Source organism: Monodon monoceros, unplaced genomic scaffold (genome assembly GCF_005190385.1).
Source record: "Monodon monoceros isolate NGI ecotype Baffin Bay Population unplaced genomic scaffold, NGI_Narwhal_1 Super_Scaffold_18, whole genome shotgun sequence".
Taxonomy (NCBI): domain Eukaryota; kingdom Metazoa; phylum Chordata; class Mammalia; order Artiodactyla; family Monodontidae; genus Monodon; species Monodon monoceros.
In genome coordinates this window covers 155,030,578-155,045,718 of record NW_021703774.1, presented here as the reverse complement: position 1 = coordinate 155,045,718, position 15,141 = coordinate 155,030,578, and the positions used below count along the sequence as shown (strand labels likewise).

The window sequence follows — 15,141 nt, the reverse complement described above, 5'->3', positions numbered from 1 at the left end:
AAGGAGATGACATTTGACCTGGGCTTCCCGGGATGAGTGGGCAATTCACCAGATCAGAGAGGAGAGGCACCGTCGAGCTGAGGTAGTCACAGAAAAGCCTTCCCAGAGCAAATAAAAAACCTCCTGGCTTCCTGCCCACTCTCCAAGATCTAATAGCCAGGAGCTAAGCGTCCCACCGCGTAGACGCTCGGGGTTCTGAGCTAGCAGGCCTGCAGTTGAGATTTCCCAGCGTAGGGTAGCGGCGGAGGGGTCTCGGTAGGACTGAGGATCACGTTTGCGGAGCCGGCTAGCAGGGTTGAATGCTTTGTGTCGGAATCGACCAATGGGATGGTGGCACCCAGTTGCCAGGGCTACGGAGGGGGGCCGAGCGGAGGAGGGGCCTGAGCGCCAGGGGCGGGGTCTGGAGGGGCTTATATAAGTGAGCGCCGGGCAAAAGGCGTGGCGTGGCGTCGGTGACTACCGGGCGGGAGGGCCGTAGGCTGCCGGGCCGAAGCCGGGGGAAGCTGGCGAGCAGAGGCGCGGAGGTGCCGTTTCACTCGCTGGGGGGACCTATGGGTCGAAGCCGTGTAAATGCGTTTTAAGGCGAGTGCGGGGGAGAGGCTTGGGGAGCCTCGGGAGCGGGCGTTCTTGGCTCCAGTGCTGACCTGCTCCCTGGACCCTCTTGTCTCCTCTCAGCAGGGGCCTCGGGTCCGCAGCTGCCACTCCTCCTCGGGGTGCTGCACAAGTTTCGAGGTCACCGGCGACCCCCCCTAGCAGCGTGCCTGACTCTGGCCCCGCGAAGGAGCACGGGGCTTGGTAAGGGGGTTTGGGGGGGGCGGGACCTCGGCCCTGCACTCAGGAGGGCTCACCCGGACAGAACCTCAGCCTTCAGTTCTTGCCCGGGAGCCCTCGGCCATCACCCACCACGTGGAGCCCCCACGCACGCTTACCGTCCTAGCACGTCAGGACCATCCCGGCCCCTCTTTACAAACGGTTAAACTGAGGCTCCGAGAGGGGACGGGGCCTGCCCAGGGTCACGCAGCAGAGAGCGGACTCGAACCTCAGCTCTCAGGCTGAGACTCCTTGGTGGGACCACCTGCAGCCACTTTAGGTGGGCGTGGTCAGGATGGGGGGGTCACCTGGAAACTTCCCCACTCGGCTTTCCTGCTCTTTCTCTCTCATTCTTTCCCTTTAAACCCAAACCCTAATTTCAGAACTGGAAAGGATCTCCAAAACAATGCATCCATTTTACAGATGGGGAAACTGAGGCTCGGAGAGGCAGTGACATCTAGGCAGATAATGCCTTGTCTCAGTCCAGGATTCCTGATCGTCCTCCTCCTTCACTCCTCCCAGTGAACCTAAGCTCCCCAGGCTTGTGCTGGGGGCACCTCCCTGGCCTGGGGAGGTGAGGGGTGCAGCTGACGCCAGCCCCTCAGCGGCCCCCTCACTCTCCTCCAGAAGTGTGTTGCATACTTTCTAAGGCGCCGGAGGCAGCGGCAGCTCCATCCAGCCCATCGGCTCCTCCTCGGCATGGCTGGCTGCCTCAGTGAAGCGGACTTCGTGATGGTGGAGGAGGGCTTCAGCACCCGAGACCTGCTGGAGCAGCTCACTCTGGGGGCCTCACAGGCCACCACGGTGAGGGCCTGGGAGTGGGGATGGGTCTTCTGTTCTCCCAGCAGGCTCAGCTGCCTCCTAGGGCCCACATCTGATTCTTTCACTTATTTGGTATTCATTCCTTTCTGTTTGTGAGAGACGTCTCATTTTTTCTCCAAATTCCTGGTCCTTGCCCCCAAACCTGCCCCTCCTGTGCTCCCTGCCTTCATGAACAACACTACCATCATCTACGCAGGCCTCTAGGTCAGAAACCTGGGAGTCCTCACTGCCCCTCCCACACCTGGGCACCCCCAAACTCTGTGAATGCAGCCTCCTTGAATTACCCTTCAGTACGTTCTTCTGGGACCTCACTGTGTAGTTTAGGCCTCATCTCTCTAAAACTCGCCTAACCTTTTCCCTGCCTCATCCCACCCCTTCCAACTCTATCACAGCCCTGCTCAAAATCAGAATTCTTTGGCAGTTTCCCACTCCCTACAGGGTCCAGGTCAGAACCCCTCTGCCTTCATAGCCCCATTCCTGGCTTTTCCCACGGTATGTATTATGCTCCATCAGAGCTGAACTACTCTGCTCATATTTCCCGAGGATTCCATGTGCTCCATTATCACTCCTTTGCCCAGGCTGTTCCCTCTTCCCTTCTCCCAGCCTCTCTTGCCTCTTACCTATTTCTGCTCATTACTTATTACTCATCCGTGTCACCTTTTCCTGATTGCCCCAGGCAGATTTTGTACTTTCCTTCTCCATGGCCCCCTCTGCATTTTGTAGAAACTCCTGCTTAGCATTGATTGAATGGGCTTGTAATTGCTTAAGGGGTTCTTTTGCAGGCCCAAGCATACTTAGCATACTTGCATAGGTATGCTTGGTCAGACACCAGGTGGGCATCAGTAAAAAAGTGTTGCATAAAAGGGAAACTGAGTCCCAGAAAAGGTTTAATTAATGGCCTCATATGTGTTCAACCTTCAGTAAACAGCTGTCCTCAGGCATGGGTTGCAGTAGCAGTGGGACTACTTCAAGTCTTCATTGAACACCTAAATGTGAAAGGCAGTGGCTGTGGGTCTTCAAGGAATTTATCTTTTTTTCTGGAGAAAACAGTTGTCTGTATACACAGAGTTTTGATACTTTGGAAGCATGTGCAAAATGCAGTGGGAGCATTAAAGGCGGAGTTGCCTTATTGGTTTGGGGGAAGGTGGCATTTCAGCTGGAACTTGAAGGTGGATTAGGAACTTGCCAGATACATGTGGGGGAAGGATATTCTGTATGGAGGACATGGTGGGAATAAAGGCTGGGAGGTGGAAAATGATCTAGGATAGAGCTGGAGTTTGAGCTGAAGTGAGGGAAGGGACTGGAGCTGGATCCCAGAGCCTCGAATGTCCTGTAGGCTTGGGGATCCCCAGAGAATTTTAGAGCAGGGTACTTGGGAGGACCGTGGATGGCACGCACTAGGAGGAAGCTGGGTGTGGTCTCATATTCACCCTTCTTGTTGTGCAGGAAGAGGTCGCTGCCTTCTTTGTGGCCGACCTGGGTGCTGTAGTGCGAAAGCACTTCTGCTTTCTGAAGTGCCTGCCGCGAGTCCGACCCTTTTACGCTGTCAAGTGCAACAACAGCCCGGGTGTGCTGAAGGTCCTGGCTGAGCTAGGACTGGGCTTCAGCTGTGCCAGCAAGGTGAGCCCCTGCCCCCCTCCTGCACAATGACCCTCACTGCCCACTGAACACCCACATGGCCCAGCTGCAGCTGCTGTGGGTGGGCCTGGGGAAGCAGGAGTGACCTGTAATTGGCCCCTGCCCTCTGGGAAGGGCCACCACATGCAAGGGGTGTAAGGGATGAGGGTGGAATTTGCCAGCCTTGAAGTTCCACATTGGAACCACGTGTGACCCTGGGTAGGTGAGTCACCTTTTTAATGGAGATTTTCAAACTTCTTGGCATAGAGCTATATGTGATATTCTTCTAATTAAAACAAAACAAAAACACCGTTTTATCATTGGTTTTATTTTTTTCTTTTATAATTTTAATAACGTGTGACTGTACATTTTCTTAACTAATCCTTATAGAATTTTGTTGTTGCCAGTTCTGCTGCCTTTCTGATTTGATTAATGCTGTTGTCTTAATTCCCTCCTGCTCTCTTTAGATTTGTTTATTACTGTCATTCTCTATTCATTGAACTCTTGCAGTGTGCTAGACACTGTTCTAGGTAGGGCTGGCAATACAGTGTTGAGTAAAACAGACTCTGTTGTCCTTGAGTTGAATGCACGGCTTATCTATTTCCATTCTGTTCTTACTTGATAAGTCTTTTAGCTATAAAGTTTCCTCAGAGTACAGCTTTGGACATAGTTATTCATTCAGCAACATTTATTGAGCACCTACTGGGGGGTCAAGTACTTTTCTAGGTGGGGATTTAGCAAGTGAACAAAACAAAAAAAGTCCCTTCGTGGAGCTTGCTTTCTAAAGAACAAACAAGTGAAACAATGAAAGTCTATGGTATTTTAGATGGTAAATGCCGTGGAGAAAATTAAAGAGGGAAAGGGAAGTAGGGAAGAGACATGGATGTCGAGAAAGAGGATTGTACTTTTAGATGGTTTGGCCAGGGAAAGCGTCACTGAAATTTGAACACAGATCTGAAGGAAGCAAAGGATCCAAGCCAGGTGGATAACCAGGGGAAGAGCATTCCAGGCAGAGGGACCAGCAAGTGCAAAGGTGGGAGCAAGCCTGTGGGCATTGGTTTGTGATATTGTTATTACAGTTATTTTAAAATGTTTAGTAATGATTGTTTTGAGGGGGAATCCCTTTTAAACCCTGGTCAGCAATATAGCTGGGTGTTGTGCGGAGGATTCTAGAAAGGGATCTGGAGGAGACAGGAGGAGAGCTTATCTGGGTAGGAGGCTGGAGGGATTCCAGGTGGGAGAGAGGTGCACACCATGGTGGATGGTTGGAACGAGCAGGTTCACCTTTATCAGAGATGCATGTTAGTGTCCTTATTGGTAGGTGAGTCTCCCTCATGTCACCCGTGAAGCCCCTTTGCATCAGCTCTTGTTTTGCACGCCTGGTTTCATGCATGCCCCACATAAAGCCCCATGGAGTGCCTAGGAGAAGAGATTGCCATTTTGCAGTTGAGGAACTGGGGGTCAGCTTCACACAGCTTGCTGGTAGCAGAGCCAAGACTTGCCCCCTGCAGCATGCCGGGTCTCTGCTCTGACCGAGGAGGAAGGGGACCCTTTTCCATAACTCTTGGTCTAGGGGTGAAGAATAGGACCCAACCTCACTGACTAGAGTCCTCTGCTTCCGGAAACCCAGAGGTGGGGCCCTGTGCTGGCCCTCAAGCCTCAGGACTGGCCTCCAAAGGGCAGAGTTGTGGGGTGTAGGGCTTGAAGTTGGGGGGGGCGGACGTTTGCTGAGGGCTCCTGTTGTGTCATGTGCTTTGCCAAGCGTTTTCTGTACATGAACTCATTTGACTCTTGAAACAACCCTGTGAGGTAATTATTATCACCGTGATTTTGACAACAGCCCCATGAGGAAGCAGTTAGTGTATAAGGAAAGGAGGCACAGAGGTTTGAGGGATGCCCTGGGAAGGGGCCGCTTGAGTATGGCAAGGGGTCTCTGACTTTATCACTTCTGTCTTTGCCAAGATCCCTGGGGAGGGGATGGCAGAGCTGAGACCCCACCCGGTAGGTGGGATCATGTGGCCCTTGGGTGCATTTCCTGAGAGCTGGTACAGCTTTTCTTGGAAGGCCAAGGCTGCCCTCTTCTGGTTGGTTGGAGCTGGTGGCCACGCTGTACAGCACCATGCTTTGGCGGCCACTGACCTAGGGTCAGGCATGAGCTGGGGCTCAGTGTACAGATATGCATCAGACAGGCTCCAGGGTCAAGAGCACCAGCCACGCCTTACACGGGGCTCTGGTCCACCCACCCACCTTCCCAACGACCTTATGTCATCTCTCCTACCCCATCCCTTGCCCTCTCTGGCTGTCTCCCTCAGCATCCTCCCATCTTAAAATGCTTTCTCTGGACACCACATCGTCCCCCAGCCCAATCCCTCGCTCCCTCTTCGTGGCCAAACTGAGTTGTCTACACTTGCCTGTCTGCAGTCACTTGTCTCTTTCCCTTAGCACCCAGTCCTTAAGCCACTGCTTCCCACCTCCACTCATCATTCCAAGGAATCTCCTCTTGCCAATGTCCCCAGCAATCTCCAGGATCCAGTGAGCACTTTATTCTAAACATTCATTTTGAATTATTGAAATAATACGTTGATTCATCTGCAAAAAAAAAGTAGAACGTCAGCTTTATGTCTCCAGAGATAATCAACATTCTGAGTTTGAGTTTGGTGGCTACATGGTATTTGAAAAATACTTACAAATATGATCCATAGGAAACATACAAAATATCTTGTGATTTTGTAACAAAATATAAGATGTTCATGTGGTAGGTATTGTGCCACATAGCTTTATTTTTATTTTTTTAAATAAATAAATTTATTTATTTATTTATTGGCTGCGTTTGGTATTCATTGCTGCACGCGGGCTTTCTCTAGTTGTGGCGAGTGGGGCTACTCTTTGTTGCAGTGCGCAGGCTTCTCCTTGGGGTGGCTTCTCTTGTTGCGGAGCACGAGCTCTAGGAGCACAGGCTTCAGTAGTTGTGGCGCGTGGGCTTTAGAGCACACGCTCAGTAGTTGTGGTGCACTGCATGGGCTTAGTTGCTCCACAGCATGTGGGATCTTCCCAGACCACGGCTCGAACCCGTGTGCCTTGTATTGGCAGGTGGATTCTTAACCACTGCGCCACCAGGGAAGTCCCTTACAGTAGCTTTAAGCTCAGCAGATTTTGGAGATCTGTCCATGTTGATGCTTTTAGACCTTGTAGGGGACACTCCTTGGTCCTCCTAGCTTTTGATCTCACCATGAAAAAGTGTGTGTGTGTGTGTGTGTGTGTGTGTGTGTGTGTGGTGGGAACACTTAAAGTGAGATCTACCCTCACAAATTTTTAAGTATTTAATAAGGAATTATTAAGTGTAGGCAACATGTTGTACAGCAGATCTCTAGAACTGATTCCTCTTGCAGAACTGACACTTTATACCCATTGAGTAGGGACTCCCCATTTGAAACATTCTTTATTTTTTAGTATTTAAAAAAATTTTTTTTCTTAATTTTTCTTTATTTTATTTTTGGCTGCGTTGGATCTTTGTTGCTGTGTACGGGCTTTCTCCAGTTGTGGAGAGCGGGGGCTACTCTTCTTTGCGGTGTGCGGGCTTCTCATTGCGGTGGCTTCTCTTGTTGTGGAGCACGGGCTCTAGGCACTCAGGCTCAGTAGTTGTGGTGCACAGGCTTAGTTGCTCTGCAGCATGTGGGATCTTCCCAGACCAGGGATTGAACCCGTGTCCCCTGCATTGGCAGGCGGATTCTTAACCACTGCGCCACCAGGGAAGCCCTAAATTTATTTTTTAAATTTATTTTTTATTGAAGTATAGTTGAATTACAATTTTGTGTTAATTACTGTTGAACAGCAAAGTGGCTCAGTTATACATATATATATTCTTTCTCATAGTCTTTTCCATTATGGTTTATCACAGGATACTGAATAGAGTTCCTGTGCTATACGGCAGGACCTTGTTTATCCATTCTATATATACCAGTTTCCATCTGCTAATCCCAAACTCCCAATCCATCCCTCTCCCACCCCCCTCCCCGTTGGCAACCACCAGTCTATTCTCTATGTCCCTGATTCTATTTCTGTTTCATAGATAGGTTCATTTGTGTCATATTTTAGATTCCACATGTAAGTGATTATCATATGGCATTTGTCTTTCTCTTTCTGACTTACTTCACTTGGTATGATAATCTCTAGTTGCATCCATTGAAACACATTCTTTTTTTTTTTTTTTTTTTTTGGTACGCGGGCCTCTCACTGTTGTGGCCTCTCCCGTGGTGGAGCACAGGCTCTGGACGTGCAGGCTCAGTGGCCATGGCTCACAGGCCCAGCCGCTCCGTGGCATGTGGGATCTTCCCGGACCGGGGCACGAACCCATGTCCCGTGCATCGGCAGGTGGACTCTCAACCACTGCACCACCAGGGAAGCCCTGAAACACATTCTTTTTAAAAACACAGGCCTAGCCTAGGATATTGTGGGTTGGGTTCCAGACCACTACAGTAAAGTGAAGATCACAATAAAGTGAGTCACACAATTTTTTTGGTTTCCCGGCGCATATAAAAGTTATGCTTACACTATACTGTAGTCTATTAAGTGTGCAATAGCATTATGTCTAAAAAAATACTTGAAGTAAAATGTACATACCTTAAGTAAAAAATATTTTCTTGCTAAAAAATGCTGACCATCATCTGAGCCATCGGCGAGTCGTGATCATTTTGCTGGTGGAGGGTCTTGCCTCCATGTTGATGGCTGCCGACTGCTCAGGGCGGTGGTTGCTAAAGTGTGGGGTGGCAGTTTCTTAGGAGAAGACTCTTCCTTTCACTTGAATACCTAGAGGTCATTGTAGGGTTATTAAGTGGCCTAATTTCGATATGGTTGGGTTGTTGTATGTCAGGGAATAGGGAGGCCCAAAGAGCGGGAGGGAGATGGGGAATGGCTGAGGGGTGGAGCAGTCAGAACACACATTTATCCATTAAGTTCACGGTATGGGCATATGGGCGTGGTTCGTGGCACCCCAAAACAACGACAATAGTAACATCAAAGATCACTGATCACAGATCACCAAAACAAATACAGTAACACTGAAAACATCTGAAATATCACAAGAATTACCAAAATGTGACACAGAGACATGAAGTGAGCAAACACTGCTGGAAAAATGGTGCCAATAGACTTACTTGATGCAGGGTTGTCACAAACCTTCAATTTGTAAACATCGCAGTATCTGCAAAGCACAAGAGAGTGAGGCGAAATAAAATGGGCTACGCTTGTGCTCAACGACACGTGCTCTTTGTTTTAAAGCCTTGAGAAACATATCCAGTGAAAGTGGACGCTGCTGGGAGCCTGCTCCACCCTCCTGGGGTGCCTCTGACAGTGGAGAGGTCTCCTTCTGCACAGATGTGAATTGCAAGACAGGGTTTGCTTTGACAGGAATGGCATAAGAACCTCTGCGTTGTTCTGCCTCTTCTGGGGACGCTCTCTCCTCCTCTCGGTCCTGTACCGGCTCTTCCTGCTCTCTAGCTGGGAGAGTTCCTCTGGATTCTGGCTCAGGCTCCCTTCTCTTATAAACTCTCTGTCTTCGTAGGGGATTTCATCTCCTCCCATGGCTTCAAATACCCCTAATATGCCACCACCTCCCCTGTTTTGATCTCCAGCCCAGACCCTATGTATCCAGTTGCTGACTTGTTGCCACAGGATGCCTGGAACCCAGTGTGTTCAAATGCAATCATGATCTTCCCCTCGAGAGGGGCCCCTGGGTCTGCTGGGCGAGGAGTCCCCCCCAGACATCTAACCCCACATCCCCACGTGCAGTCCCTCACCAAGCTTGCCAGCCATGCCTACAGATGTCACCACCCCCCTTTCTCTGCAGCCTGTCCTGTTTCCCAGGGAGGTTGTGACTGTCTCCCAGAATTCTCCTAGGCCCTTCCTTGGTCCATTTTCACACGGTAGCCAGAGTGACATGCATTTAGACCTTGCATTCAAAATGCCCATCTAATCATGTCCTTTTCCCTCTTGAGACCCCTCAAACTGTTTCCCACCACTGGCAGGGTCAGATATAAATCACATCAGCCTTCTTGGTCTCCCTGTTGGCTCTGCCTGCATCCCTGCAAGCTCATCGTCCCCCACCGTGGTCACCCTGCCCAGGCCACCCCAGCGTTCTCTGTTCCTCCCTCAGGCTGAGTACATTCTTGCCTCAGAACCTCTGCACAGGCCACTTCTCCCACCAGAAACATTCTTTCCTTCCCTTTCAGCCTGGCCCAGGCCTCCTATGGGGCTCAGCTTAAATTTCTTTTTTTTTTTTTTTAAATTGAAGTATAGTTGATTTACAGTACTGTGTTAGTTTCAGGTGTACAGCAAAGTGGTTCAGTTATACATATATATGTATATATTCTTTTTTCAATTCTTTTCTATTATAGTTTATTAAAAGATACTGAATATAGTTCCCTGTGCTATACAGTAAATCCTTGTTGTTTACCTGTTTTATATGCAGAAGTATGCATCTGTCAATCCCATACTCCCAGTTTATTCCTCCCTCCCTTCCTTCCCCTTTGGAAGCCATAAGTTTGTTTTCTATTTCTGTGAGTCTGTTTCTGTTTTGTAAATAAACTCATTTGTATCATATTTTAGATTCTACATATAAGTGATATCATATGGTATTTGTCTTTCTCTGACTTATTTCACTTAGTATGATAATCTCTACGTCCATCCATATTGCTGCAAATGAAAGAATTTCATTTTTTATGGCTGAGTAATATTCCATTGTGTGTGTGTATGTGTGTTTGTATATATATATATATATATACACCACATCTTCTTTATCCATTCATCTGTTGATAGACACTTAGGTTGCTTCCATGTCTTGGCTATTGTAATGGTGCTGCTATGAACATTGGGGTACATGTATCTTTTCAAATTAGATCTTTTGTCCTTTCCAGATATATGCCCAGGAGTGAGATTGCTAGATCATATGGTGACTCTATTTCCAGTTTGTTAAGGAACCTCCATACTGTTTTCCGTAGTGGCTGCACCAATTTACATTCCCACCAACAGTGTAGGAGGGTTCCGTTTTCTCCACACCTCCTCCTCAGCTTAAATTTCTGACCTTCAGAAAACTGTCCGTCACCCCCTCACATCCAGGTTTCCCCATCCCACATTCTCTAGTATCCCGTACTTTTTCTCCATGGCTCTTATCCATCTGTAATCCTATTATTATTCAGTGTTCATTCATTCCTCCCCTTCTTTCCCATCTGCCTGAAACCTCCACAGGGTCAGAGACCCTGTCTGCTTTACTCACCACTTGTTTTCATTAGCACCTGTCTCAAAGCCTGGCAACTCAGTAGATGCTCGAGATACACTTGCCAATTCAACATCAAGGTGTCTTCTCCACTGAAGTGCTGTGGTTAAGAGCTGGTGTGCTAAAGTCGGACGGTCCTGGGTTTAGAATTATAGCAGTGCCACTTGTAAGCCGTGTGACTTTGGACAAGTCACTTAAGGCCTCTCTGAGCCTCTGTTTTCCTGCCTCATAAGATTAATATGGCGATGAAATGAGAATGTCTATAAAATATTTAATGCAATGGCTGGCATACAGTAATCCTTTAATGAATGACAATGGTTATTATTTAAATAATTTTAATCAAAGCTAAACCACAGGTCCCCAAAGTGTTACCATTGCTGCTTCCTCTCACCTCTTGGGTGAAGCAGGGAGCGAAACCACATTTTCATAACTGCTCAGACGTGGGGTCTTTGGAAGCAAGCTGTGATGACAGCAGTTCCAGCTCTGGAGGTGGACCTTTGTGTCTCCCTCTGCTACTCACTGGCTGTGTCACCAAGGCAAGTGGGTTTCTTTGAACTCAATTTGTCCTCTGTAAAATGTGGCCGATAAATATTTCATAGGATAGTTATAGGCATGGCATGAGGTAATGCACATAAATACCTCGTGCTGAAAAGTTGCTACATTAAAATTACAGTCTTATTACAAACTTGGGATGGCTGAAGATGGCCCTGTGTCTCCTACCGTGCTTCCAAACTGCCACCTTCTTAATCATGGAGGGTCAGGCTTGAATTTGAAAGTTGGTTCTGCCTCCTACTTGCTCCATAGCCTCTCTGAGCATGTTCCCTTCTCTATAGAATGGAGCTAATACCATCTGGTGGCGTATTGTAAGGAGTAAATAAAAGAGCGAGTCTAAAGCAAGGGTTGGAGACTTCCCTGGCGGTCCAGTGGCTAGGACCCTGTGCTTCCACTGCAGGGGGTACAGGTTTGATCCCTGGTCAGGGAGCTAAGATCCCGCAAGGTGCGCGGCGAGGCCAAATAAATAAAAATACATACATACATACATAAATAAGTAAAGCAAGGGTTGGCAAACAATGGATGGTGGGACTTGTAGAGTTTTATTGGACCACAGCCATGCTCATTCACTTATGCATTACCTGTGGCTGCTTTGGTGCTACAAAGACATTTGAGTAGTTGTACAGAAACTATACGGCCCACAAAGCCTAAAATATTTACTCTCTGGCCCTTCATGGAAAAAGTTTGCCAACACCTGATGTAAAGCCGCTCATTCAGTGCCTGCTTGTGGTAGGTGCTCTGTGAGCACGGTTGCTTTCACCATCGTCATCATCATTGTCTGGATCATTAATGCAGCAATCAGGTGGAGCACCGTTCTGAAGAGGTGAGGAAGAGGAGGCCCTGTGGGGAGAGGGCCTTGCTGGAGCCGCCCAGCACCATGCCATGCACAGAGCAGGTGTCTGGATGTTGGATGTCCTGTGTCACAAAGATTATTGGTCTGGTGAACTTTCTAACACATCAAGTGATAGCCTCTAAACATTTAAATCTGCCAGGAAAATGTGTCAGAAACCTGTCTTCAGGGCTACCATGAATCTGTAGAGTGCCTTTGTGTGAATTAGAAAATGTATCCCTTCCTTAAGACACTTAATTGTTGTAAATAAATATACTGATTTTGTTAGAGCAAGATGCTTTACTGTTAGGAAGTCATAATAAACATAGAAATCTACCATGTATTCTCTGAACGGGACCCCTCCCTCCCTAGGATTGTGCAGTAAACCACCCACACACCTGTACATGGCAGCCCTCCCTGTCAGTGGTGAACCAGCGTGCGTACTGATTTTTGTATACCTGTTGTCTAAAAGTGAGGCCCACTTTTTATGGACCTCCCCAGGCACAGCTATGACTTTGCCCCTCATCTGTGCTTCCTTGGCCTCCGTGGGCCCAGCAGGCTCTGGTGCTTCCTCACCACCACCTTTGGGATCCCACAGGCAGAGATGGAGTTGGTCCAGCATATTGGTGTCCCTGCCAGTAAGATCATCTACGGCAACCCCTGTAAGCAAATTGCACACATCAAGTATGCTGCCAAGCATGGGGTCCGGCTGCTGAGCTTTGACAACGAGATGGAGCTGGCAAAGGTGGTAAAAAGCCACCCCAGTGCCAAGTAAGCTGAGAAGCACTCATGCGGGAGGCTGGGCTGCGTGTGAGGGCAGAGGGAGTGGGAGGAATGGGGCCGGGGCTGATGACCCTGCCTTGGACCCGGCCAGAGTCACAGGAGGTTGGGGCAGGTACTCCTGGACTGGACCCAGGATGCAGAGCCTGAGTAGGACAGAGGTAGAAATGATGGATTACAGGCCAGGCAGAGCAAAGCCCACGGTACTACGGAGGTCAAAGTCATGGCAGAGGAAGCAAGAGGGGGTGGTGGTTTCACAGAGGAGGTGGCATTTAAAGTTTCACAGAGGAGGTGGCATTTAAGGAGGGCCTTGAGGGGTGACCAGCATCTGGGGAGGGCATAAACAGTGTGTCAGAGTGAACTGCGTGAGCAAATGCATGGAGGCCAGAAGCAGCATGGGGCATTTGAGGGATAAGCAGAAATTTGGTGTGGCTGGAACATACCATGTGCAAGGGGGGAAGGAGAAGTGAATGATGCTTGTCACAGGGCAGGGAACCCAATGCACGTGGGCTTTGGGAGGGGTCAGGGCTGGACATCTTGCTCAGGCTGTGCCTCTCACCTGGTCACTGGACACCCTGGGGAGCCAGGTGGCGGGCCACTCTAGTTCACCCAAAGCAGCTTCCATTTTGTCTGTTTTACATATTGGGGATATCGGGGTTCTCAATAAGACTGTGTTTAAAAAATGGTCCCCCCGATACAAGAGAAGTTGGAAAAGCCTGGCTGGTGTTAAGGCTGATTCGGAGAAGTGGGGCTGCCCAGAGGAGAACTGGTGAGGTTGGGACCAGGGCGGGGGCCCCAGGGGAGGGCCCAGGGACATTTAGGGAATGGATTGGACAGGACTCAGAGGCTGACTGGCTGTGCAGGGAGAGGAAGGGGTCCAGGGGCTTGTGGGGTTGGGTAGCTCTGAGCCATGAGGGTTCATGCCTCTTGACTTAGAGAAGGCTTGGTCGGGGGCGGGGTGGGGGGGTGAGGCATGGCGCCCCCTGCAGAGGTGCTGCGTTTCTCCTCAGGATGATTCTGTGCATTGCCACCGATGACTCCCACTCCCGGAGCCGCCTGAGCCTCAAGTTCGGAGTGTCGCTGAAATCCTGCAGACAACTGCTTGAAGATGCCAAGAGGAACCACGTAGAGGTGGTGGGTGTGAGGTGAGTGCCCAGAAGCCCCGCCATCACCACCCACGCCCACTGCCCACTGCCTCTTTTCCCAGGACTTAATCAACTCTGTGTGAGACCTCCCTCAGGGTCTCCAAGGAAGGCCTGTCCCTGGGCCTAGAATTCTGCCATTTGAGAGCTTCCTCCCTTTGGAAAGAAGTTTTGGAGTGTCCCACTGCCCCAACCCCACAGTCTGCAGAAGGTCCTGTCCCAGGAGGTTCCAGGAGGGACCTGGCTTTGCAGGAGTTTTCCCAGCCTGAGGCCAAAGGTCATCCTGGCACACCTTGGCTGTGCCTCTTTTCTGGTAGGGGATATGGAAGAAGCAAGAACTATGACCTAACAATATAGCTTTCCTTTTTTTTTGACTTAGGATGGCCAGGCACTCTGCTAAATGCTTCATGGACACTATCCCATAACTGTGGGATCTTATCCCCTCTTTATAGGTGGGGAAACTGAAGCACGGCATGTCAGACTGCTGAGTGAGATGTACATCAGATCTGGCTGAATCTGGGGCCCTAGCCCTCACCCCAGAAGGCTCAGCCCCAGGGGCAGCATGGAGGGATGGTGGGGGGGCGCCAAGTGCCAAGGGACCTTGGATCTAGTCTCCTGTCCACTCCTCACTTGCCACATGGCCCTTGGCAGCCCATTTAACCTTTTATGCCCACAGTCACTACATCTGGAAAATGGGCACAGCATCCAGTGTGCTCGGCCAAGGTTGCTCCTGGCTGGGTGTAAGCCGAGGCTCTTCCTCCCTTCCCAGTTTTCACATTGGCAGTGGCTGTCCTGACCCTCAGGCCTACGCTCAGTCCATCGCAGACGCCCGGCTTGTGTTTGAAATGGGTGCTGAGCTGGGCCACAGGATGCACATCCTGGACCTTGGCGGCGGCTTCCCTGGAGTGGAGGGGGTCAAAGTGAGATTCGAAGAGGTAACCCTGGGATTGCAAGTGTCACACTGGGCTTGGTGGGGGGGGGGATGGGGGCAGGGAGGGTTATAATGATCCCAGGAAGCTCACTGTGAGTGGGTCCCATGTGCTACGTGCTGTGCTTAGTGCTTTACCTGGATTATTTTATTATTAACCCTGTGTTACAGCTGAGCAAACTGAGGCTCGCAGACGTTAACTTCACTTCCTGAGTCCATGGAAGAGCTGGCTGCGCACCCAGCTCTTCCTGACTCCGTCCATGCACCTATTTGAGGCTTAACCAGGCCATATTTGCATAAGTCATAAGGCTTTCTGAGGGTCTGGGTGTGCCCTATTCACCCTCCGGCGGACTGATGAGAAGTCAAGTGGGCAGGGGAAGGAAAAGCCAAC

At 49.7% G+C, this 15,141-nt stretch overlaps 1 protein-coding gene across 2 annotated transcripts in view; it reads left to right on the top strand.

Moving 5' to 3' along the window:
* The first annotated feature begins 681 nt into the window (after positions 1–681).
* AZIN2 (antizyme inhibitor 2) overlaps positions 682–15,141 on the top strand; it is a 34,289-nt gene continuing 19,829 nt past the window's right edge. Inside the window, exons 1-6 of one of the 2 annotated variants that reach the window (XM_029230424.1) lie at positions 682–795; positions 1,461–1,614; positions 3,079–3,252; positions 12,499–12,671; positions 13,691–13,825; positions 14,592–14,757. In XM_029230424.1, the coding sequence (XP_029086257.1) occupies positions 1,510–1,614; positions 3,079–3,252; positions 12,499–12,671; positions 13,691–13,825; positions 14,592–14,757 (753 nt within the window). In that variant the 5' untranslated portion in view covers positions 682–795; positions 1,461–1,509. Of the gene's footprint in view, positions 796–1,233; positions 1,615–3,078; positions 3,253–12,498; positions 12,672–13,690; positions 13,826–14,591; positions 14,758–15,141 lie in introns of both variants that reach the window. The other variant, XM_029230423.1, reaches the window with a different exon arrangement.